Below are 24616 nucleotides of genomic sequence, written 5' to 3'. Positions count from 1 at the left end.
ATATCAGTTGGTCACTAGTGCAGAAATCCATCGATTAACTCCTTGAAGAGACAGAAGTTTGTGTTTGTAAGAAACAAATCCAACAATTTGAAGTGGCTGTGGCTTTCTTTCAGTAATATGGCATCTGGTAACATCCAGCCATCTTGGGTTGCAAATACTGTTCATTAACTTACAGTATCCTTATTACGGTCTCCACGGAGGAACCTGAATTCAATTAATTTATCCAAGAACCAGGAAGTCTGTGAATTGATCCATCTCCGTCTCTCTCTGATTTTATTTTCTTGCGCTAAGAAACATCCACTGACCGTAATGGATTGACTAAAACTCATTATTTCTGTTGTGACCACGAAGAGGCGAAGCGTTGCCAGTAATCTTTCCACTTTAAAGTCTTAAAGGAATAGTTTACCCAAAAATGAATACGTACTGAAAATGTTCTCGCTCTCAGGACATCCAAGATGTAGATGCATTTCATTCTTCATCTGATTTGGAGAAACGTAGCATCACCTGCTCTCCAATGGAGTCCAAACAGCTGATAGAAACAAAGTCCACCAAATCTATCAATCCATCAAACAAATTTGGCCACAATTCATAATAACGCTTCCTCCAGTGAAAGTCCCTCTCCAGCCACATTGGAGCGGAAGTGTTTTCGTTCGTAAACGTTGCTAGTTCTGCACAGACTTCTCTCCTGGTTCAGGCTGGGTGACTTTAAACTAATACTTCAGAAGGGATGGTTTAACACTACTACTACCACCAATACTAATAAAGCATCTTGATGTGATAGTTTTTGTCACAAACCTGCAGCTTCTCACGTCTCCAGATGTGAAGCGGTGTGGATCATTGATGTTTTTATCAGCTGTTATTCTCATTCTCAGTATTTGCAGACTTGCGTGACAATAACGTTGCCAAACATTTCGGAGAGTAGTGCATTTTTGGCCTTTTTTCTTTCACATGTCAATGAAATGATTAACTTGGGAAATCAATATCACTCAAACCCCCCACTTCACTTCGGTTTTTAAGGGATTGAAGGTTGAAGTGAGCGGAGATCACACATGAGCACGGTAAGCCTTCTCTCGCCACGCTGGTTTACCTATGAATAATTGAAATGTAGACATTTGATGATATGTAGATGCTCAGGTTCAGCTTATTTATTTATTTTAATGATGATATGTGCAGTTTTGGACTAAAAATAACTCGTGTGTTCACATCTTCATTGACACTGTTATCTTGAAGTTGCTCTTCGCCGACGAAACTCTTCAGCATTGGTTTACAGTGCTTTGATGCAACCTGCGTTGTTAAAAGCGCTATATAAATAAAAATGATTGATTGATTAATTGATTGATTGATTGACAGGCCTTCAACAATGAAAATGTACTTCTTTGTAATTTGCTGAGCCACCGCATCAAAACCCGAACGTGCAAACAGAGCCGCCGAATGAAAACCTCGTTTTATTTGTGCCTAACCGTGCTCGTAAAATAGCAAGTACTAATATTTGATATCTAACCCGGAGTCAACACGACGCCAGTGCATGAAAAACCAGAGGACTTTTGGATTTAAACCACAGTGTGCCACTTCAGGAATATGTGATGGAAACAATTCAAATTTCTCTACCAGTCTGTGCAAAACAATTTCCCTAAAACTATGTTGTCAGGTTGTAATTTTTTAAAGCGCTGTGTTACCTGTGGTTATGTTTGCGACGTTGTCGCTTCCTTACTTTCTCTTTTTTTTTGCTTTATCAGCATCTCAGTGGTAATAACACCATTATCCCAGTAGTTTATATGTCAACAGCCCATGCATCTAGGTTACAAAACAACATCTTAACGCGTTTAAAGACCTTGAGCACGCTGACCTTGACCATTGCGACCACGAAGCGTGAACGAAGTTTCTTTCAGCATCATCGTAACGTAAACGGCTAAACTTTCCCACACAGCCCTCCGAGTAGGTCCCGTTCGCGCGTGCGCAGTCGGACAGCGTTTGGTGGGTACACTCTGTGCAGTACAGTGATGTGACCCACCGAAAAACAGCGAGAGAAAGATACCGGTGGTGCCGAGAGCCGAAAGAAGCGGCTGTTTCCGTTCCGAAGGAGACCAAAAAAAATCGGTGAAGTCATCTAACGGCGCCTCCCATCTGAAAAGCAAAGACGCCCGAAGCGCGCACTCAATCGCGCAACTTTCCTCGTAGGATGTGACCGTACGGCGCGCTTGATCCGGGGGAGAGGGGGGGACTATCTGGACAACCGCACTCACTTAAACAGCTAGCTTTGTGTTTTTAACACTATATAGATGCATCCTGGTAAGTTGATTTAAGTCTGAATTGAAGTAAGTTTTAAAACGTGTCGCGCCGCCTACTCCATGTCGATGATGCCTGAGCGTGTTGTCTATGCAGGCTGCCTGCTGCGTTTTGAGAAACCTTTATAACACATGATTTCCTAGTAGTTGCCCTAACGCCGTTTCGCCTTCCTTTTAGGCTGTTAAACCACAAAATTACAATTTTATTCAGATTTAAGCTTCTCGGTGCCGGTTGTGCGATAGCTAATCCGTTAGGAGGCGATGGTTTTAGTTCTCCTGCTTTTATCTACAGGTTCAAGCTGGTTTTTATCTCACTGACAACTGGCTTTTAGGGGGGAAAAAAGTGATTAAAAGCCAGCCTGACTAACGGGCAAACCAGTTTTAGTTTGACTGAATGTTTTCTAGGTCAAAGACAGTGGGTTACGCAAAACATTTCACTTTTAAACGCTTAAATGAAATTGACTTTTCATCGAAATCGACTAATAAGAACTCTTCAAAAGGTAGCTATTTAAAATTAATTCGTTTATTACTGTCTTCGTAACAATTATTATTATTTAGCAGCGTTATAATGTCATTTTTACCTCCAGTCTTTGACAGCGTGCCAGAAAAATTCTTACTGTATGGTAAAAAAAAAATGAGACCTGCAAAATAAAGTAAAATATAGAGCGACTAGGTTTTTGTTTATTTGTTTTTGCTTCATCTGGCGGTCTTGCACAAAGCTTCTTCTCAGGGTCAGGGTGTCAGGGTATGATTGCATCAGTCTGCGAATAATTGGCAAAGACCGACAGATCATATACACATTAAGAAATGATGATCAATTCACTGAAGCTTTTAAATGGCATTAGCTTTCATCTATGCATTGAAAGGCGATTGCATGGTAGTGCACTTGTAATGGGGAAATGCGAGGTGGCTCTTCCTTTAAGTGCATTTATTCTTTAAACGTCGACTTTGCAATTTGGATTCAGCATCTGCGTGTTGACAAAACAGATGAGTTTCAGATCTATCTAATAACCTTTACTTGTGCGGCGCAAGCTTACACATACATTGCGAGATCTGCACATCGTTGCATGTGTGCTGGTTCATTTAATCATTCACTTAATGTTATGTTGACACTGATGCACCGAGCATTTCAGGTTTGGTTTCGCTCGTGGCCTTTTCCTAACTCCGTTCATTGCAACAGTTGGTACGGGCCCCGCTGATAAAGGGTCAGGCTGCGCGTGCTTTTGTGGGATAGTGGCATAGCGGTTACTGTCAGCTTCCTTTCCTCGTTTGACTTTTAGTCAAATTCACAAGTTCGTATGTGAAATATATAACCTGTCTATTGTTTTTCCTATTTAATGTACAGTATTTATGTCGATATTTTGGTGCACGATCAAAAATTATACTGCAATTGTGCTTATTTTGCGATTGAATTGCGACATGACTACATTTTATATGAAGACTTTTGCTTTTAAGGTTGATCGCACTAGGGTTGTGTCAATAAACCATAGTATCATGCGTCAAAGAAAGTTTGTGTTTGATGCTTTTAACGACAGCAAGACAATTATTGTCAATACTACTATTACTATTATTATTATCAGGCTGGTGATACTAATTATTATTATTAGTAGTAGTATTAGTATGCATCTTTTGGCTTCTCAAGACGTTAATTGCTAGACTGCAGTGGTGTGGATTATTGTAAAGTTTCATTCTGACGGCACCCATTCGTCTGCAGGGCATCCATTGATGAGCAAGTGAAATGTTATGAAGTCCAATGCACCGTCGTACCTCTCTCCATTGAGACTTTCAAACGTCGATGCCACAGAAAGCTATAAATTCAACGTGATACTCAATATAGCTGGTTTAAGCTCACAGTGGTGGCATGGTTCTCCACGTGTCTTCCTACCTGAGGTTCATCCTGAAATGGTTACATTACCAACCATAACCACTAAACTACCAACACCCATTTTTCTGTTTGCTCTCCGTTCGCCACACAGACTAGCATTGTTCCAGAGGTCGGGTCGGACCGTGGCCTCACGGCCTGGCGGCATGTGGTGCTCATTAGACACACCTTGAATGCGCTTCTGTGTTTTTTTACACGGAAAGCGTGCAGAACAGCCGTCCAGAGAGGTGATAGGGGTTAGATGTAATTACCTGATTTGGGTTTGATCTTAAAGCGTACCTTAATTCGGTCAGATATTAAGGGAACTTCTGTCTGCTGCATTTGCATCTGACGTCAACACTTCATTAGCGGACTGGACCGCACTACAAGAATGAAGAAGAAGCACGGTGTGAAATTTCTAATCCTAAATGGTTATTAAGGAGTCCTGTCGCAATATGATATTTTAATATTTATGTTTTTAATATTTTAAGTGTTTCTGCAATGTTGTTCGGCGCTGTTTAATGATTGAAACATTGCCGCCGGGCCTTGCAGGTCAAGTCTTCGAACCGGTCACATGACCGAAAACGATCAATTATTGATGTCAAAGTCATTTATTGGTAAGCTGTTGTGAAACGGCAATGTTTGATGTTTTTCGCCCTTTGGTTTTGGGAGTTTCAGACTGTTCCCACCTTGTTTTTTTTTTTATTACTTAACGTCGAAAAGATAAATCTTACGTGTTTGCCTGTTAACGTCAAACGTGTTGATTGAATCTCACTTAGAATCAAGCGTTTCGGAGATGGGTCTCTTACGCCGAGCATGCTGGGACACGCTGAATGATGATCTGGACGCAGAGCCGGGGTTAAATCTGTGAGCTGTGAGCTCAAGCCTGTCAAGATTACTGGATTCTATTTCCAACAGCTCATAGCTATTTTTATGCCATCTTTCATACGGATCGAAACAAACTGCACTGTTTATATAGTATAACTACACTGCAGATAAATGGATTTAAATGGGTCATATGATGCTATTTTAAAGATGCTTATTTTGTGTATTTGGTGTAACAGAGTGTGTTAGTTAACGGTCAAAAAACACATTATTTTTCAAATATTGTACCTTATTGTAACTCCTCTATACCTCTTTTAAACGCATAGTTTTGGCTGAATATATATATATATATATATATATATATATATATATATATATATATATATATATATATATATATATATATATATATATATATATATATATATATATATATATATATATGCACACACACACACAAATATATGTACACACATACACATGCATACATGCATATACATGCATCTTTCTTTATAAATTACACATTTTAACTAGTTTTTTGATTCCTAGATTTTCAATGTGGTCCCAGAACATTCACCAGCAAAGAATGTGATTAAATAGCAGTTGACATGATTAAATCTGCTTATAAACTGGGAAGATAGAAAACGAATCTCGCTTGATCCCAAAAAATGACCTTGGCCAAAGACTTTCAATGCAGCACCTGGCGCACCTCTGGACACGAGCGAGATCAAGAGAGAGATTCGTGCTAGAACTGATGAAACTATACGAGAAACATCAGGGAATTATGGAAAGTTAATAATCAGTAGCCCAGCCTTCACATGTTATCTAAAGAGATTTACACTCAGGATAGTTGCCAAGGCCATACCATCCAACCGGGACCACATATTTCAGAGAAAATGGAAAAAAACCATACAGAATATTGTGCAAGGAATTTCGAAGCCTTCTAAATCGAAACTCTGTCCCTTTAAATCATAATTTGCATTTTACTGCCACTAGTGTTTATACTTATTCGTTTTATGAGATATGCAGACATGTAGGTAGAGGCATGCATTGTGGGAATCGTAGCCTCAGTTTCCTGACAGGTGTGGCATCCGCTGTGATCTTCTGCGGCTCTAACCCAACTTTCAATGTGTTTCTGCAGACCTCGGTTGTAACGAGTGGTTGTGTGAGTTACTGTTGCCCGTCCATCAGCTCAAACCAGTCTGACCGTTCTCCTCTGACCTCTGGCATCAGTAAGGCAATATTGCCCACAGAACTGCTGTTTTCTCTTTTTGGACCACTCTCTGAGATGGTTGTGGATTAAAAATCCCTGCAGATCAGCAGTTTCTGAAAAACTCAGACCAGTCCGTCTGGCACCAATATCTATGCCACAATCGATGCAAGTTAAATCGCCTTTCTTACCCATTCTAGTGATCACTTTGACCTCAGCAAATCGTTTTGGCTATGCTTACTCAGTCTGCTTATCTTTCATTCAGGACTACATATTACCAGATGATAGTTCTTTAATCTTGACCTTGTTTGATCTTTTTTGTAGATTGCAGCATTGTTACGAGTGATCATAAATTGACCACTTTCTTAAATTAGTCAGTCAAAATTGTCTGAAGGTGTAAGGATGACAACTTGATTTTGGCCCACACACTGTACGCTGACATTATGCGGTGACATTGCATGAAAGCAGTGGAAGTCATGTGGTGAACCAGGCTGCTCATGACTGCAAATGCAAATGATATCAGGTTTCTATGGTCTGTTACATCACGCTTAATTGAATTTTATTGATTGTGTAAGAGTTGACTTTGCTTTTCTGCTCTGCTAATGGTTTTAAAGACAGTTTTACAGGTGGTGGATGATGGATCCTGACTGCACCCTTTTAAACAGTGCTATAACTAATAATTATAAAAAAAATTTTGAGCTGCAAAAATTTTTGATGCCCATTCAGTATATTGTTTTTGTAGATCACATGAGATAAACACGAATTAAGGTGGCAGAAAAAAAAACTAACTTATTTAAAAAGGTATTAAATACATTAATTGTGACCAGATGAGTTTGATGAGTAATCTCAATTTCACAGATGTGTCGATATACTTCAATAGAATATGAAGAACGGATTGAATTGGCGTCATTTCGAACAAAAACAAAAATCAGGCCAAAAAAAAAAAAAGGATCACCTTTATAAAAATGAAAAAAAAAAAAAAAACACTATAATAAACATTCTTTATTCAATATATTGTTGATGTAGAGTTGAAAAAAACGTTGAATTTTATTTAGAAAAGTTAAATCGCCATCTATTGACATAAAACGCACCACTATTTTGAGCAGTGTAAACACAAATTAGTAAAATCGAATATTCTGATCATGCTCCATAACGAGGCGTTATGTACACATTTTTGTTACCACGGCAACGACTCACGCCTTCGTGTAATCAAACCAGTGTTACGTGGAAGCGCAACTGAAACCGTATCTGCAGCTTTCACAACCACAAGCTAACCATCAACTCTATTCTCTGCGCAAAAGTAACGACAGAAACGTCGGCGCAACGGAAAATCAGGTGTCAAACACATACGCACGCTTGAAACTAATAAAATCACTCCCAAAAATATGTAGTATAGAAAAAGTCATAATTATATCAGCTAAATTAGTTCCTCGATTCCAGCCTCAAATAAATATTCTCAGTATTTTCTATACAACACTTGAGCAAATACACACTACGTTTATTACCAAAGAACATTATTAATCAATGTTTCTGAAATAATTCAATGTAATATGCAAGGAGTAATTAACTCGGTCCATTGAATTATTAGAAAATAAGGCACACCCAAGGTCAGTTATTTATTTGTGATCGCATATGTTTGATTTTAATGGACTGTGATAATGTTTCATTCATATTTTTTTGTTATGCTTTCGAGGGGAGTTTACAAACCCCAATGAGTCATTTTTTCCACTGAAATGCTGAAGTCATCAGCAGAACATCAGCAATACTCTTATTGAGTCATTATGTGTTTAGAAAAACGCATGCTTGTGAATTTCTAACAGAAAACATTTCAGTCAGTTACTTTTTGTTATTGGGGAACTTGGCACATTTTTTGCGTTTAGTACTTTTAGTCTGTGCTTGGAAACAGGAAACCAGGGTGTGCGGTTGACCATCTACTGTCGTGCACGTGAACACCTACTGTATCGTAACATCGATGTAATTCAGAATCTGGATGAGCATAAACCAGTTCATTGATTAACTAAATGCATGGTTTCTTTAACGCTGACACACAAAAACGCTCTTTAGGGTGGAAGTATCATGTTAATTTTTGAGGAACTGCAACATTTACAACCCACAAGAGAAACACTTGATAGGACTGTTTTCACTTTACTTTCCAGTTTTCTTCTTTGGTTTTTTACCTGTGAGTATGACGTGTTTTCTCAGGGGAACAGTATGGACAGTTCAGAAACCAGAGGGCAACGGCGTGAGTGAAGATGACCTTAAAAGCAGCCAAAAGTGAGTATGCAACACACACATAAATAATACAGTTGTATTTGTGAATTTTTGTTATATAAAAGCCTATTTAACAACTCTACGACTCAAGTATCACCAAATCCTTGTAAAGGAAATACTAATTACTTGGTATTCTGAAGAGAAAGTCATCGTAACTCCCTAATATCAGCTGACGTCATTCTACGACTTTGAGATGTATGTAAGGTTTTGGATAGAAATGACTCAAGTGTCTCTAATAGCGCAATTTTGCTCGTAAGAAATAAGTCGTTGGTTTTAATGTTACTTTAAGTTGGGGTGGACTGCCAAAAAACATTTTGTTCGCATACCCCCTCCGTGCACCTCACGTTTGAGAACCGCTGCATTAGATGAAAGACACTATTATTGGATTGACTGCTTTTAATGAACGTGCTTATGAAGTATTTTAACACCCTGTTGAATGTGAGAGATTTCACATGTACATTTTTTCGTGCAGTGAGAAAAACACAGCAAGGGCACCTTCATATAAAACTTTAATAACAGGATATTTGTGAAACAGATGGGGCAAACGCTCCAGTGCCTATGTGTGTCAGAACCTCAGTTCTGGCAGGTTGCTATTTAGAGTTTTGTTTCGAGCCAAGCACAAACATACCTGTAGCTATTTCGAGTACCTGTATGCAAGTTCGAGTCAAATTCAAACTCCGGATTTTATTTACGAATCCTCTCAATACAGCAGACAGCGTCTAGACACGATGTCTGGAGCGTTACTGATTGTATTGTAATAGAACGTGTAATTGAGATTAATAAATGTGGAGTTCATTGACATGTAGGGATAAACACAGCGGTGCTTGGGAGAACCTGGAAGATCTAGTCAACCAATCCCCTGCACATGCTTTGGAAGGTTACCGGAATAGAAGAGATAGTCAGATTGATCCTTATCGTCTAAAAGTCCTTTTTGGAAAACTTGATAGTGTAGTATGAAATATATAAACAAATATATGAACAACTCTGCAGCTGTTGTGTATTTATAGTATATATTCCAATAAGAAACCCTCTAAATGTGCAAATAACAGCAATGACCCGAGATTGATTACCAAGGGTTAATTATTACGGAGTTGCTATTTATACTAACTCCGCCCACCAACACGTGATTGGGATAGTCATCGTTACAAAAGGCAGCCATTTTACATCAGCTCCAGTGACGCAGGAGGTGAAACCTATTTTGTATTTTTCTTATTTTGACTCGATCGATTTTGGTTCGAATACGCCTTCTGAGGTGCATATAATTGCCACTTGCTGAAAGGCAGCCCAGTGCAAGTTTTATCAATCTCACAAAATATGTACAAAATATGAATAATAATCTCTCTTTGTTTGTTATTCTCTTCCAGCATGGTTTTTAAGACTCCTCCCGGTTGTGCTCTTCTTCATCTGTTACTATTGCTCCCAGTTCTACTTCGAGAGGTTAGTGCCGTCACCTGCTTTACACGCAATCAAATACAGACGTGCTAAATCTTTCGAGGAGTACTTATGCTAACTACTGGTTGTTCTTTTCTTTAAGCTATGGAGGCAGCGGAAAGTCCCCTGAGCCCACTGTTTCTCTATGTCACAGCTATCGCTTGCAAAGGAAATGGGAGAGTCTTAAATTAAAGTACGTGACTTTACATTCACACATTTTTCAAAACCACGTGCTTCCAAATTCGATAACCTATTTTTAGAAATGCGGTCTAAACCAACAAAAAGGCCGCCTTCGTTTGCTCAGTCTAAGTGGTTATAAAAAAGGTCAAACCTTGACGCTCCACAGTCAAAATAAGACTTAATAAATGAACTGGAAAATACATTTATTTAAAATGTGTTTTGAATGAAATCAATGCAGCAGATGCAAAGTTGAACAAACATCCCGAGTGCTAATCATTAAAAGATTCACACACACACACATGTTGGGTTTCCATGTTTTAGGCGTAATGGTTTTTATACTGTACAGACCGCATGTGTTTTTGTCCTATACCAACCCTACGTCTAAACCTACCCCTGACGGGAAACTATTGGCAATTTCAGATTTTTTTATCACATTATGGGGACTCAATGTCCCCACAAGGTCAAAATTCGCTGGTGTTCCTATCCTTGTGGGGACATTTGTTCCCTATAATGTGATAAATACCAGGTGCACACATACACACACACATATCATATTATATATCTTTTCCACCTGAAGGCAGCTTTTGGCCTCAAAGACATGATAAATCGGCATTCAAGTATATACTGTTACGGTTGGCGTATTTGTAAACCCAAACAAAGAAAAGATTGTATTGTTTCCACTTTTCTGTACCGTCATTAGGTTTTGTATGCTCTTATCGCCGCTTTACGGTAAGTTACATTCCTACAGTTCCGTCCTGGTCAAAAGTGACACGAATGGCCAAAGCGTGACCTTTTTTGCACAGCTTTGGAGAGTTTAAAAAGCATTTGAATAGAATTATTACAAACCGACATGCCACCTCTTGCGGACTGGCATCTGTGTTTTCTGTATTGCGGTGTTCTCTTTGTTATTGGTTTACACAGCTGAGCATTCTCCATCTGGAGTTTCACCTTTTGCATGTATTTGTTGATTCGCCTGCTATCAGATTTGGCTGCTAATGCTATCAGATCTAGGAAGACTAACCTTTTAGTGTCAAAGCAAAAATCTGTGTTTAAACCAAGGAGAATTTAATGGCAAGACTTCAGCTTGCTCAAAAGACAAATCTGTCCACATTAATTCAGCATTGGGACCCATATTACATTAAAGGAATATTTCACTCAGTGACACCTTGTGAAACGAAAAACTATGCATTCTTGCTTCAAAATGACGCGTTATGCTATTTTATCAACACGTGTTGGGTTAAAACTTTATTTTATGGTTTTGCATTTGGTTTTGGAACTGATTGATTTACAAGCTTCGCCAATAGCTCTGTTTTTGAGTCAACACTGGCAAAATAATCCACAAATACTGCTTTTTTTCACCTGAAGACTGCAGGTGCATGAGCTCAGATCAACTTTCCAGAAGGTTTAACACAGTCGGCCAACGGTCCGGGGCAATGCACTCAGCTATGTATTCAAAATTGTTTACTCTGTCACAGAATACAGGCACAGAAATGGGCGAAAAGCTTTTTTGCTAACAGCAGCTCTTAAAAGCCATCAGGATTTGTCTTGCAGCTGGCGTAGCCAGAGAATAAAAGGGCACTTAATGAAAAAGGACACTGCTCTCGCTGTTGTGAGCGTGTTAAAGCTTGGCAGCACGGTGAAACCGACACATCCACGTATGGTGGATCTGCCTGCGCTGCTACCACAGACTAGTTTGATTAACCCCGACATGATAGTCTCGAGGTTTGGAGCATTACACAAAGCCAAACCAGTTCCCCCCATCTAATACGTATCTGTGTTGTTTGTAAATAGACTCGTCAGACTCGTATGCCTATATATATACCATCTCTAAATAATATTTTAAATTGTGTTCTGAAGTCGAACAAAGGATTAGGAACAACATGGGGGCAGGTGCAAAGATTCTGGGGTGAAGGAACCCTTTAAGGGTCATCATGTGGGGTCATCAAAAATCCAGTAATAAATTGTAAATTGTAAAATATTATTTTAGATTTTCAAACACATTTGGTGGGTAACTCTTTCTATGAAGCCTGTATTTATACATTATAAGGATATTCTTAAGGCATTGTAATGCATAATGCATATAATGTGTTTTATCATCTCATGAGTATTAGTTTTAATGTGCTATAATATTTACTTATTTGCGGTTATTACTTGTAACAATATGATCATTTATGACACACAATGAACACGATTCATCCACAGTTATAATGCATTATAAATCTCATATATTGCCATTTTACTGATGTTACTTTACTTAAAGTGCACAAATACCAGTTCTAAGTAATATAAATACAGACTTAAATATATATATATATACATTTATTTATTTATTTTTATTTATTTTTATATTTTTAATAAAGAAAAAAAAAAGATGACTAGCCCCAGACTTTTGAACAGTAATGTATATCATTTGCATAATTGATATTATTTGTTTCATTATTTGTTGATATCTGTTCCAAAATATCTGTTGGGGCCGAGTTAATTATTATTTATTTTAATATTTATAAATAAGATTTTCTACTTTTATAATTGGTTTAAATGCAAGATTAAAAGTCTGTCATTAAGTCAATTAAATCTATACACACAAAAAAAGTACATCTCTAAAATGAATAGTTTGAGGAGAGGTTTGTGTTTGAGTCTCTCTTTTGTTTCACAGCATGAGCCGAAAGACTGAGCTCTTTCTAAAGCTGGAGGATTTCTTCTGGCGGCAACATCTGTCAGCCGAAGCTTTGCCTTATGGTATTAAAGGAAGTGGTATGTACAGCCTCTGTTGCTCTGCTCTCTTATAATCTTTCCTTTAATACAATGGCTATATCTACCGCAAAGTCATTTAGCTAATGCTTATGTTCAATCTGGCTCGAGTACGTGATCGCATAAATCTTGTTGCTGAAACCTCACATGCCCCCGAAATCTTTCGGTCAACATATATAAAGAAGTTCTTCTGTTCTGGAGTCAGCTGCTTTCGCTGCATGCTGTTCATCGTTCTGCACGCGATTCATTCATGTTGATACATTCATAATAGTGCACTTTGTTCAAATACTTTCTCCTTTTTCTCTGCAGAGCTCCTGCTTCTGAAGGTCTTGGCAGTGACTTCCAGCTACACAATGCCAGCAAACACTGAGAGGTGAAGTAGGGCCAGGCTAAACTCTGAACTCAAGCTCCCATAAGCTTTAAGAAACCCGTTCCTCAAATCCGGCCTTTTGCTTTAATTGCTTATGACATGTCGCGGTGTGGCATGAATTATTGCATGCATTGCACTAACGCTCTTGTTCATGTTGAAAATGGATAATAGTTTAAAGGACAGAATCAAAAAGACAGTGACAGCGATGGCTAAAGGTGACTAAATATGCAAGTGCGTTACTCACAAACCTGTTACCAGTTAATTCTGTTATCTTTTTATTTGATTAGTTTTCTCTGTTCATTTTGATGTAAAAGAAAATAGTTACTCACCTTTGAGTAGTCCCAAACTTGTATGAATCTGTTCTGGCAAACACAAAGAAAGATATTCAAAAAAAGTAATCAGGCTGTTTTGGGTCACCATTGACTTCCATAGTAGGAAAAAAAATACTATGGAAGTCAATGGTGACCCAAAACAGCCTCTACAAAACTTAAAATTTTAACTTAAAAATATCTTCCTTTGTGTTCAGCAGAACAAAGACATTCAAACAGGTTCGGAAATGCTCGAGGGTGAGTAAATGATGACAGATATTTCATTTGTGTGTGAACTATTCCTTTAACGTTTATTTCATCATCAGATTTTTAGCATTCTACCACTGTGTCAGCAACGGATGCTCTGCAGTGAATGGGTGCCGTCAGAATAAGAGCTGATAAAAAACATCACAATAATCCACAGCGCTCCAGTCCATCAGTTAACATCTTGTATGTGTGTACATCATTAAAGTGTTAGTTCACCCGTCTTTTAAGCAACCTAGGTGTATGTGGCCTATTTCTTTCAGATGAGCCCAATCAGAATATGAGGCAGAGTCTCTAACGGCAGCAATCGGTTTTATTCTTATCAAAACGATGTCCAGAAAAAGTCAATGTGGACATTTTACATCATTAAATGCTTTCCATTTCTTAAACATGAAACAAAAATACACACCTCGCTCCACTCACGCAATCTTTAAACTAGCAGTGTCTTCAGTTACTCACTAGCTTGATGGTCAGCGGGCTAAACAGGATACAGATATGCAAACATAAGACAAAGCGACTTAATGAACAATGTTGCAGCGCTTACCGCCAGGATTACACACAACCTGTGTTAACTTACATGCCACTGAGCTTCTGAGATGTTAGAAATATGACGAGTGAAACTAGTTCATGAGCTCACACCGTCAAACCCAATCACAGAAATGACTTGACTGTGCGTGAATTACCTCCGGTGACCTCTAGTTACCACTTACACAGAGGAATATTAAAAACAGTCCAACCCCCTCCAAGCATTTCCATGCAAATAAATGGGTGTTCGCAGCGAATTCATGCATCTTTGTGAGACAAATATCCATATTTCAAACGTAATAAAAACACTGCTCTCTCACTTCATCCAACTGCCAAAAGCGGAAGAAATCAAAGCAGCAGTCGTGAATTAGAAGCAAAACACAGGATTTGTAAAGGAAAATGTTGGATTTCGATATGAGCCAAGAGGAGACTACTCCAATTTTTCACTCTCAACTTTTTTACTGGAGGAAACATTGTTATCTGGGATTATTAGACCACAATGAGAGTATAGTTCTCAATCGTATCATCCTAGAAAATCGCTACTATTCATTTTCCACAAAGAGTCAAGTTCGAAACTCTTTGGTCATTTTTTAAACGCGATGCTACCGGTCTAAATGGATTCAATGATCTGTGCTAAGCTATGCTAAAAGTGCTATCGCCAGACGAGAGATCGGCTGAATAGATTCCAGAACAGTAAAACTCAACCCATTAAATGGGGGAGTTGGAGAAAGAGCCTATTTCCAAAGAAAACGGAGTGTCTCTTTAAAACCGTCTTAACAATAGATTGGTTTCTCACAAACATGCAGTTTTTTTTCTTCTGAAGATGTTAGCTGATGAACTGGAGTGGTGTGGATTATTGCAATGTTGCGTTGAAGTCTTGTTCTGACGGCACCCATTCAGGATCCGTTGGTGAGCGATAGAATTCCTTTAAATCTGACGATGAAACTAATTCATCTACATCTTGGATGGCCTTGGATCGTCAGAAAATTATCTTTGGGTGAATTGTTCTTTTAGTTGTGTTTAGACATAAATAGTAATTTAATTGAAAATGCTTAGAAAATAAAATAGTTTACATAATGTTAAGCTTGCCATGGAACATTTTCTGAACTAAAGCACCTCGTTTGACTACAAAATCAACTTTTTTGTGGCCTTTGTTGTGTACCGAACTCATGGAAAGTACTCTGTGTGTCAGCAGCTTAGATTGCAGGACGTGTGCAGTCATTGGAAATGGCTTTTCCATAAAAAACAGTTCACTGGGGGAGATCATTAACAAATACAACGTGGTGATCAGGTAAATGAAGCCTCCACCTGTGTTTGACCTTTTGGTATTTCTGTTACATTGTCTTTATTTAGCATTTAAGACTCCTTATTATGAAAAAAAGTAATGTAATTGCTCCTCTCTGTGTTTTCTGTTGTCCACTGAATTATTTTTTTTTTTTCTATGTAAAGCGTGAAAGCCTTTCCATTAGTCTGGCTTGTATTTTGCCTTCTAGTTTTATTGAGTCTGTATCTAGTCTGTTGAGTGGCATATAATAGGCTCACTTAACAATACCTCCTGCAATTAGAGCTCTGCTTGGCTTCTGTTTCTCTACCTTTGTTTTTCAAGGCGCTTTATAGCCTTGGAATGAACAAATGCCATTTGATTTTTTTTCCAAGCTTCTAACAAACGGCAGAATTTGGCTGAGCGTGTTTTTCCATGGTCTCCCGTCCTCACCGTGTTCTCAGAAGCTAATCGTGGCGGGGGAGGAGAGCTGAGCTGCTTGACATTTGGTGTTGAGTTACAAATCCCGATGCTTCGAAGTTGCCATTAGGCAGAGATTTGAGCAGAACACCAGCTCCTCTCTAATCTCATTTGTGAGAAAAAGGGTGGTTTCTCCTGCACAGATTCACTCCCGCGAAAAATAAGTTATAACGTAGAGGTTAGTTGATAAGAACGTGCTTTTAGTGTCTCGCTCCAGTTCATTGACATTCACAAAACTGACGTTCAAAAAAAAAGAAACTTTGCCCATTAAACATATACGACATATTTGTTTTACGAAGTTTATGAAGTCTGTTCGGTTTCCAATGGTTGCATTCGTTAGTAATGCATTAAATACAGTAATGTTTATGCGTATATGTGTGTGTGTACAGTCAGATGTTTGAGTTATACTTCTCAGAAAGGTCCTTCAAGCTGTCTTGGAGAGGTGAGGCGTCAAAGTCGCAACATCTAGCTACTGGGGTTCCTCAGGGCTCGGTTCTCGTACCACTTCTCTTCTCTGTCTACATGGCACGGCTCTGTCATTCAGAAACAATGAATTTTATTCCACTGCTAAGCTGTTGACACTCAGCTCTACCTTTTATTCCATCCTGATGATCCAACAATAGCTGCTCGCATCTTAGTCTGTCTCACAGGCATTTCTTGCTGGATGTTCAAGCAGATTTACTTTATTCAGCATCAAGAAGATCAGAACCCTTCTTTCGGGACATGCCTCATAACTACTTGTTCAAGCGCTTGTTCTGTCCAGGATGGGCTATAGCAATGATCCGTTTTTTGTTTTTTTTAAATCATTACATGTTACTGAATTTAGCTAACTGAGACTCGTTGAAGCATTTGCATATCATTAATCTTTTGTTGATTTTGATTGTTTCCATTGTCCTCATTTGTAAGTCGCTTTGGGTAAAAGCGTCTGCTAAATCACTACATGTAAATGTAAATAAAACAACAAATACCATAATTGGAAGTATATCCATCAATTGGAAATTTCATTTTCATAGCTACTAATTCCTAACTAAATAATATATTATGTGTCATGCAGTGGTATGCAAAATATAAATGCTTTATTCTTTTATTAAATTTTTTTATAATTTTTTTTTTTTTTTTTCAATTTTACTAAATAGCTACTTCAATTAGAGTGCTATATTCAGCAATAAAATATTTATTTACCAATCATTGGACACCTGTTTGGACGTTTTTTGGAACATTTTAGCATTTCAGTAATTATTAAAATTACAATAAAATTAAATACGAAACGTAGCAACAGAACTAGAGTATTAATCCAACTATAACCACTGATTCTATTGAGATTCAGTGCACACTTCATTATATAAGTTTTAAGTATGTTTCCATGACAGCAAATCAAGTTTTAGAGGGTGGCTCTTCACAGCCTTGGACATCCTTGATCCTTTTTTATCAGACAGGACCATCCACTCCCAATAGCGGATGTTTTGTCAGTAAATTTCACATTGTGTTGCCGTTTGTTTGTTTTCAAGTAGCCTTGATACCGTTTCATCGCAGACTCTGCTCAGCCTCAGGAATGTGCGCTAGTGCAATCTAAACAAATTACACACTCCTTGTGCGTCAGAAGACACACACTCACACATGCTTCATGGTGAGATATATTATGGCCTTCAGGTCCCCCAGTTATGAGTTATTCACGAACAGAAGAAGAGAAAAAAAACAATCATACACATTTCTTTTTCTCTTTTTAAATTTCTGCCAATTTAGGAAGCTTTGTTTTTTGCATAACTGTAGCACAATCGAAGGCAACAGGTGTAAATCAGGTCTGTAATTGTCTTTATTGTGTATTTTAGCTTGATTCCACAGGGGATAATGGGAAATGCAGTTTGGCTGAACAAGCCTGTCACCTCATAAATCGCTTTAATGAGGAATGTTTTCAGCCAAGCTTTTCCGCTCTTTCTCATCAACAGTGCGCAAATTGTGTACAAACTACATTGCATGGCCAATATTCATGAATTATGACCAATACCAATTAGTTTCTGCTGTTCTTCCCTAATTGACACCTTTTAAACAGTCCCGATAGATTTGCAGTATTTGTACACACATATCCTACATTACACAGCTCTGATTTTATGACGCTAAAACAATATCTATAACATTTTCTATCACATACAAGTTCATGTAAAGTGTCTTTTCTATATGTTAACAGCTTTAGTGTACTTACTAGCGTACAAAAGCGCTAAACTTTTAATGACAAAAAAATAAAAATGCATTGGTTGCATCAATATAAAAAAAATAAATGCTATGAAATGCGTTTTGTGAGCAAGCATAAAACAGGCACGATGCTTAGAATTGGCACCGATGATGAGTAAGATGCAAGTACTGGATTTGATTTAAAAACAGCAATAAATCCAGGAAGGAAGCAATGCTGATTTCCACTCGCCAAATCTGATTTGACCTCTGACCTCATTACGCACTGCTTGCATATCTCTCTGTGTCAGGCTGAATGATGCCCCGGTGAGAGGCTACGAGGACGACGTGGGTAACAAGACCACGTTACGTCTGTTTTATCCTGAATCTGCCTCATATAATCCTGGTATTCACAATAACCCAGATACCCTGCTGGTCCTGGTTCCTTTCAAGCAGCAGGACCTCCGCTGGCTCAAAGAGATCCTGTATGATGAGAAGAGGGTCAGTCTGTCTCACTTTTTCCCCTCGTGTGCCGGCATGCACCCAGTAATCACGAGTAATCATTTGTTCAATTTAGGTCCGAAAGGGTTTCTGGAGGCCTCCGCCCCAAATCTGGCTTGGTCGGGCCAATCAGATCCGTGTTCTGGACCCATATTTCCTTCGCCTGACAGCCAGCAAGCTGCTTCAGATACCCCTGCAACCTCGCAGACAACAGGTGAGATCTGCGCACACGATCTTACTTACTTACACTCTTATACGGTGTCATTTCAGACATGCATATATGTGCATTTACATATTTGATAATGAAACTTTTATAATGAGGCTTTGTTCTATATTCTGATGAGCTAGGTGTTAAAGTATATATTTAGAGTAAAATGTTAATTAATAATTACAAACACAGTTCCACTGAATTAAAGATTGGTTCTTTTATCCCGTATGTTTCAACCTTAAAATCAGAACAGAGTGTCCTGTGCTCTCTGTAAGGAGCATTGTATTTGCATTATGCAAAATGTCCAGACAAACAAGTTTCTGGTTGCAAATCTTGCAGGTGACAGCCAAAGTCAGGGTTGATTCTAGGAAGAGTTAGGATGATTCTAAGGACCCTGCGATGGAGGGGGAAATGCGATTTCTACCAGAGATAACACGGTCCGGTTCCTCCTTTTCAAGGAGCCCAGAAACCGTAGCGGCTCCCCTGGATGGATTCCATGCAAATGTTTTGGGACGGATAAACGTTTATTAGAAAATACAAAAAAACGTAATATTGGGAAATATCGTTATAATTTTACATAGCTGTTTTCGTCTAATTACATGTAATTTATTCAAGCATGATTTTCAGCATCATTACTCTTCAGTGTCACCTGATCCTTCAGAAATCATTCCGATTTGCTCATCTGCTGCTCAAGAAACATTTCGGATTATTTTGCAAAGTTAAATATTTTTAGGTGGAAAATGCGATGCATTTTATTTTGGGGGAATCTTTGATGAACAAAACGTTCAAACGAACAGCACTTGAACTCTTTTGTAACATTATGAATGTCTTTATGGTCTCATTTGATCAACTGAGCATTAAATTCTTTGAAAAAAGAGAAACAAAGTCACACTGGCCACAAATGTTTAAAAGGTATAGTTTCATCTTTCGTCTGCGTCACTTACAGTAGTGAATTTCAGACTATCAGTCTCACAGATCGACTTAAACCATAAACGATGCTGTTTTTAATAAAACGGCGATCCAGCTGGCGAGCGTCGGGCTCAGCGAAGCCAATTTTCACTCGCATGCGTTAATGCCGGTTTCTGCTCGTTTGTTAAAGAGAGCCGAGAGGTTTGTCTGTGCGGTCAATTATCTGTAGTGTTTTTCGAATCAAGAGTCCGCATGTGTCCTGATAAACCCACAGAGAATTACAAAGTCGAAGAATTACGATTAGAAATGTGTTGTTTATTTCTGGTACTTTCCAGTAACAGCCAGGAAACACAAGAACAAGCACAAAGGGCATTGCACTTCCTCCCCACCCAATTCCTCTCTCTTTCTCACTCTGTCATTTCTTTATCATCCATATTTTGAAACTAATCTCAGTGAGTCCCACAAGTATCTTTTTTGTTTCCTTCTGTGTACTTTTGTGTATTTGGAGGCACACTCCTGACGGCCGTTTATTCTGCTTGTTCGTGGGAAAGTGATCGGACGGATTACACACACACACACGCATCAGATGTACCGTCTCGATGCTTATATTTCTCTGGCTCCTTAAGAAGGTTGACCTTGTGTGTACCGCGCAGACAGGGACCCCTGCTAGCTCCGGGCCGCCGGCCAGAGACGATGAGCTCGGGAGGCAGGCAAACCCAGCCGTGCTCTGTCAATAAACACGAGGAGCATCGTGAGAAACACACGTGTGCATACACAGCCGCTTCTGGAGCTGCTAGTCAACAAGTCGTATCTTCAGTTGAGCTTCAGATGGCCCGGTTCAGCAGACACCTTCTTCCTCTCAGCTTTCCGTAGGAAGTGCATGCCGCACTGCTCTGTCTAAAATTAGAAACAGTACGAAAAAAACGTTAAGTATTTAGAGGAAGTCATCATGTGTCATGCTCCTGGACAGTTTCTGTGTGTTTTTTCATTCTTCATGTGTGACCTAGTTTCTGTCTCCCCTTACTTGTGTCGTTTTATTCAGTTGTGTTGTATTCATTTATTAAGTCGATACTTTTTTCCTATATAAGTGCCTGTTTGTATTAATTACCCTATTGTGGATTAGTAAAGACTACTAATTGCGATCGATCCTCGTTGTGTGCTCCTTCCACAACCACACCGTGTCAAAAGACCGAACCTCAAAGAGCGAGAGAGAGCAATGCGTTTCCCATTTTTTTGATCAATTTTTATATTAATTTCCCGTTGATTCCATTCTGTAAATCACAGCCAGGAAAGCCGTACCCCGATTCCTCTGGATTTCATGCCACAGTTCCGGCCAGGAGAGCCGGTCCTGAGTCCGGTTCGCCACCAGCGACTCCTACGGCAAGCCCACCGCCCTTTCGCGGATCAATCAGGCCTTCCGGCGGTTCGTACTTAAATGGCCGGTGCCTGCTCCTCGGAAGCACCCTGCATGTCCGGAACCTGTCCAGGGAGAATTAATGTATTTCCACCTCTGGATCCTGTCTGCCATCAGTGTGCTGGATCGGCCGTGGGTTTGCCAGTCTCCATCGGCGTTGTGGCTCCACCTCCAGCCTCTGAGTCCCGGTCTCCGAATCGGCCCTTCGACCCGTTAGCTCCACTATAGCTCCTAGCTCCCTTCTCTCCGTCAGTCCACCAGCTCCATCGACTCCCTCATCCCTCCGGCACCACCTTGGTCATTCATCGATCGATCCACCGCCTCAAGACTCCACTCCTCCGGCTTCGCCTCGTCCCTCCATCCCTCCGGTTCTCTCTCTCTGTGTGTCTCTCTCTCTCTCTCTCTCTCTCTCTCTCTCTCTCTCTCTGTCTCTCTCTCTCTCTCTCTCTGTCTCTCTCTCTCTCTGTCTCTCTGTCTCTCTATCTCTCTCTCTCTCTCTCTCTGTCTCTCTCTCTCTCTGCCTCTCTCTCTCTCTCTCTCTGTCTCTCTCTCTCTCTCTCTGTCTCTCTGTCTCTCTGTCTCTCTCTCTGTCTCTCTCTCTGTCTCTCTCTCTCTCTCTCTGTCTCTCTGTCTCTCTGTCTCTCTCTCTCTCTCTCTGTCTCTCTCTCTCTCTCTCTCTCTCTCTCTCTCTCTCTCTCTCTCTCTCTCTCTCTCTCTCTCTCTCTCTCTCTCTCTCTCTCTCTCTCTCTCTCTCTCTCTCTCTCTCTGTCTCTCTGTCTCTCTCTCTGTCTCTCTCTCTCTCTCTCTCTCTCTCTCTCTCTCTCTCTCTCTCTCTCTCTCTCTCTCTCTCTCTCTCTCTCTCTCTCTCTCTCTCTCTCTCTCTCTCTCTCTCTCTCTCTCTCTCTCTCGTCTCTCTCTGTCTCTCTCTCTCTCTCTCTCTCTCTCTCTCTCTCTCTCTCTCTGTCTCTGTCTCTGTCTCTCTCTCTCTCTCTCTCTCTCTCTCTCTCTCTGTCTCTCTCTCTGTCTCTCTCTCTCTCTCTGTCTCTGTCTCTCTGTCTCTCTCTCTCTCTCTCTCTCTCTCTCTCTCTCTCTCTCTCTCTCTCTCTCTGTCTCTCTCTCTCTCTCTCTGTCTCTCTGTCTCTCTGTCTCTCTCTCTCTCTCTCTCTCTCTCTCTCTCTCTCTCTCTCTCTCTCTCTCTCTCTCTCTCTCTCTCTCTCTCTCTCTCTCTCTCTCTCTCTCTCTGTCTCTCTCTCTCTCTCTCTGTCTCTCTGTCTCTCTGTCTCTCTCTCTCTCTCTCTGTCTCTCTCTCTCTCTCATATATACACTAAGTCCTGTTTATAATTTAATTCTATTTCAAATGAACGATACACTTCAGAAGGTAGTGGCATTAATGCGAACCAGACCTACTGATGTTTGAGCAGGAAAGTGAACTGCTTTCTTCAGTGTTCAACAGCACATACAGTAAAACTTAACAAGCTTGGTTTTTGTAAGGGTTTTTGTTGTTTAACAATGCTGTTGCATAATATCTACAGCCACATTTGGAAAGGAAAGGTGCTGAACTCTTGTTCTGCTGATAAACATGATGAAATGGTGACAGTGCTGTGGAAAGGGAGGCTGAGATGTCTTTAAGGAGATGTATGAGTGTGTTTTGTGTGGGAGAGCACAGATCAGTAGCTGCAGAAATCATGGAGCAATGCGGAAAAGCTAATGACTTGGAACGGGAGTGAGATTGACGCAACTTAAGCAGTCAGGGCTGGAAAAACCAAGATGCATTACCTTCTTTTACTACTGGAAGTGGAAAGTTTCCAACTGAAAAGTTGATGTCTGGCAGTCATTTACAGAGAATACATTTTTAAAATGGTTTATTGCATTGTTTCGATGGCAGCATGTGTGTGTGTTAAACGTTTAACGTCTCATAAAATTGTTTAAAAGCACATTTTTATGTCCTATGTTGAGATATTTCCTTAAAGCTTATGCAAGATGTGAGAGAGCAGGGTTTTTTTTTTTCTAGAAATAGCCAGTAGCTTGTTACACTACTGGATTTGTCTACAAGTGGGACTAAAGGAAAGAAGATGATTTGATTCAACAGATTTGTATATAAAATGTGCTGCAGATGACCTGAAATAAAAGCTAAGATTTCTCCTGTTTAAAGCTGTTTTCAGCCGCCCCCTGCAGGAGCACAAACACTACTAAACACATTTCACCTGTGTTTCTCTGACAGAAACCAGTCCACCCCACCACTGGCATTCTGGCAGTATTTGTGGCTCTGAACTACTGTGACGTTGTGCACGTGGCTGGATTCGGGTACCCAGAGTTCAGGAACCAGAAACAGCCCATCCACTACTACGGAAAGGAGACGATGAAATCCATGAAGGTTGGTTTTTTTGCAAATGGAAAAACTGTGCTTTGATTCCCATCTTGCGTTGCTTTACCGAATGCTCTTGTCGTTTCAGAACTCCTACCACGATCTCAATCAAGAGGCTCTCATTCTTAAGAGACTGGAAGACCAGGGAGCCATTTTGTATCTTCATCCTCATTCCTGACACCCAGCCTCGACTTATATAAATAACGAAACATAAACAGGTGTAAATACGACAGTATCTTCATCTTCGATTGGACTGAACTGAAACACCCAGCTCTCACTGCAGAGCTGTTAGTTGTTTTTTCGATCATTTTTACCTGACCTTAGTATTTATAATTAATGAAACTTTTTTGCTTAATGTTTTGTCTGCTTTTGGGAGTTTTTTTTTTTTTTTTTAAGATATATCACCACTGGATATTTTGATATTTAATAAAATAAAATTTCTTTTTTTTTTTTAGATGACGATTTAATTACCATGAGCACAAAAGTCAATGTTTTCTCAACATTAAGCTCTGCGTTCACACTGTAGTATGAGAGTGCTGTAATTGCATTTATTTTCATTACAATGAGGCATTTTGTTAAAAAAAACAAACAAAAAAAACATCGGAGACAAAGTTGAAACAAAAATGAAACAGCTGAGAACTGCTTTAGGTCTGCTTATCTATACAAAAGTGGTATTGGGATTATGAATAATCAAGTTATTCATTATGGTAAACACAAAATAAAATGAGAAAGTGAGTAGTAAAATGAGGAAAAAAATAAGATGTAAAAATAAATACAACAGGAACAAACTCAAGAATAAATAATACTAATCTTAGCCAGTAGACATATCAAATAATGTAAAAAGTAACAATATCCTATAATAAATTATATTTATCGACTAGTGTAAATCCAACAAAATCACAGCTTTTTTATTGTTTTGACAGGGCATATAGATATAGAAAATCTCTCCTTTATCTCTCCTTTTTTTTTAAATACTTCAAATAGGGTGGGAAACAAATGTTAAATAAAATCATTACCCCAAAATCAATAAA

At 39.3% G+C, this 24616-nt stretch overlaps 1 protein-coding gene across 5 annotated transcripts; it reads left to right on the top strand.

The window, feature by feature from the left end:
• Positions 1 to 1007: 1007 nt before the first annotated feature.
• Positions 1008 to 23940, top strand: st3gal4 (ST3 beta-galactoside alpha-2,3-sialyltransferase 4). Of its 5 annotated transcripts, none has more exons than XM_043264587.1 (11): positions 1008 to 1058; positions 8384 to 8455; positions 9817 to 9889; positions 9987 to 10076; positions 12720 to 12817; positions 13124 to 13187; positions 15474 to 15572; positions 18500 to 18689; positions 18766 to 18903; positions 23442 to 23594; positions 23674 to 23940. In XM_043264587.1, exons 2-11 carry the CDS (start codon positions 8434 to 8436, stop codon positions 23761 to 23763), a joined length of 1017 nt encoding a protein of 338 aa, XP_043120522.1. In that variant the 5' UTR covers positions 1008 to 1058; positions 8384 to 8433; the 3' UTR covers positions 23764 to 23940. The 5 variants fall into 5 exon arrangements, with proteins under 5 accessions (XP_043120522.1, XP_043120521.1, XP_043120525.1 ...); XM_043264586.1 differs by lacking the exon at positions 1008 to 1058 and adding an exon at positions 1949 to 2289; XM_043264589.1 differs by lacking the exon at positions 1008 to 1058 and adding an exon at positions 1950 to 2289 and having other exon boundaries at positions 15477 to 15572.
• The last annotated feature ends 676 nt before the right edge of the window (positions 23941 to 24616 follow it).

Source organism: Puntigrus tetrazona, chromosome 18 (genome assembly GCF_018831695.1).
Source record: "Puntigrus tetrazona isolate hp1 chromosome 18, ASM1883169v1, whole genome shotgun sequence".
In the NCBI taxonomy this organism is placed as follows: Eukaryota; Metazoa; Chordata; class Actinopteri; order Cypriniformes; family Cyprinidae; genus Puntigrus; species Puntigrus tetrazona.
Note: the sequence above shows the minus strand (reverse complement) of the source record. Positions and strands in the feature narration are given on the sequence as shown.

Bases quoted from the DNA above. Each gene is read 5' to 3' on its own strand.
- st3gal4 (XM_043264587.1), top strand. From the start codon at position 8,434: ATGACCTTAAAAGCAGCCAAAA. The intron at 15,573-18,499 runs GTAAATGAAGCC...TCTCTGTGTCAG, and splicing joins AAATACAACGTGGTGATCAG to GCTGAATGATGCCCCGGTGA. The intron at 18,904-23,441 runs GTGAGATCTGCG...TTTCTCTGACAG, and splicing joins TGCAACCTCGCAGACAACAG to AAACCAGTCCACCCCACCAC.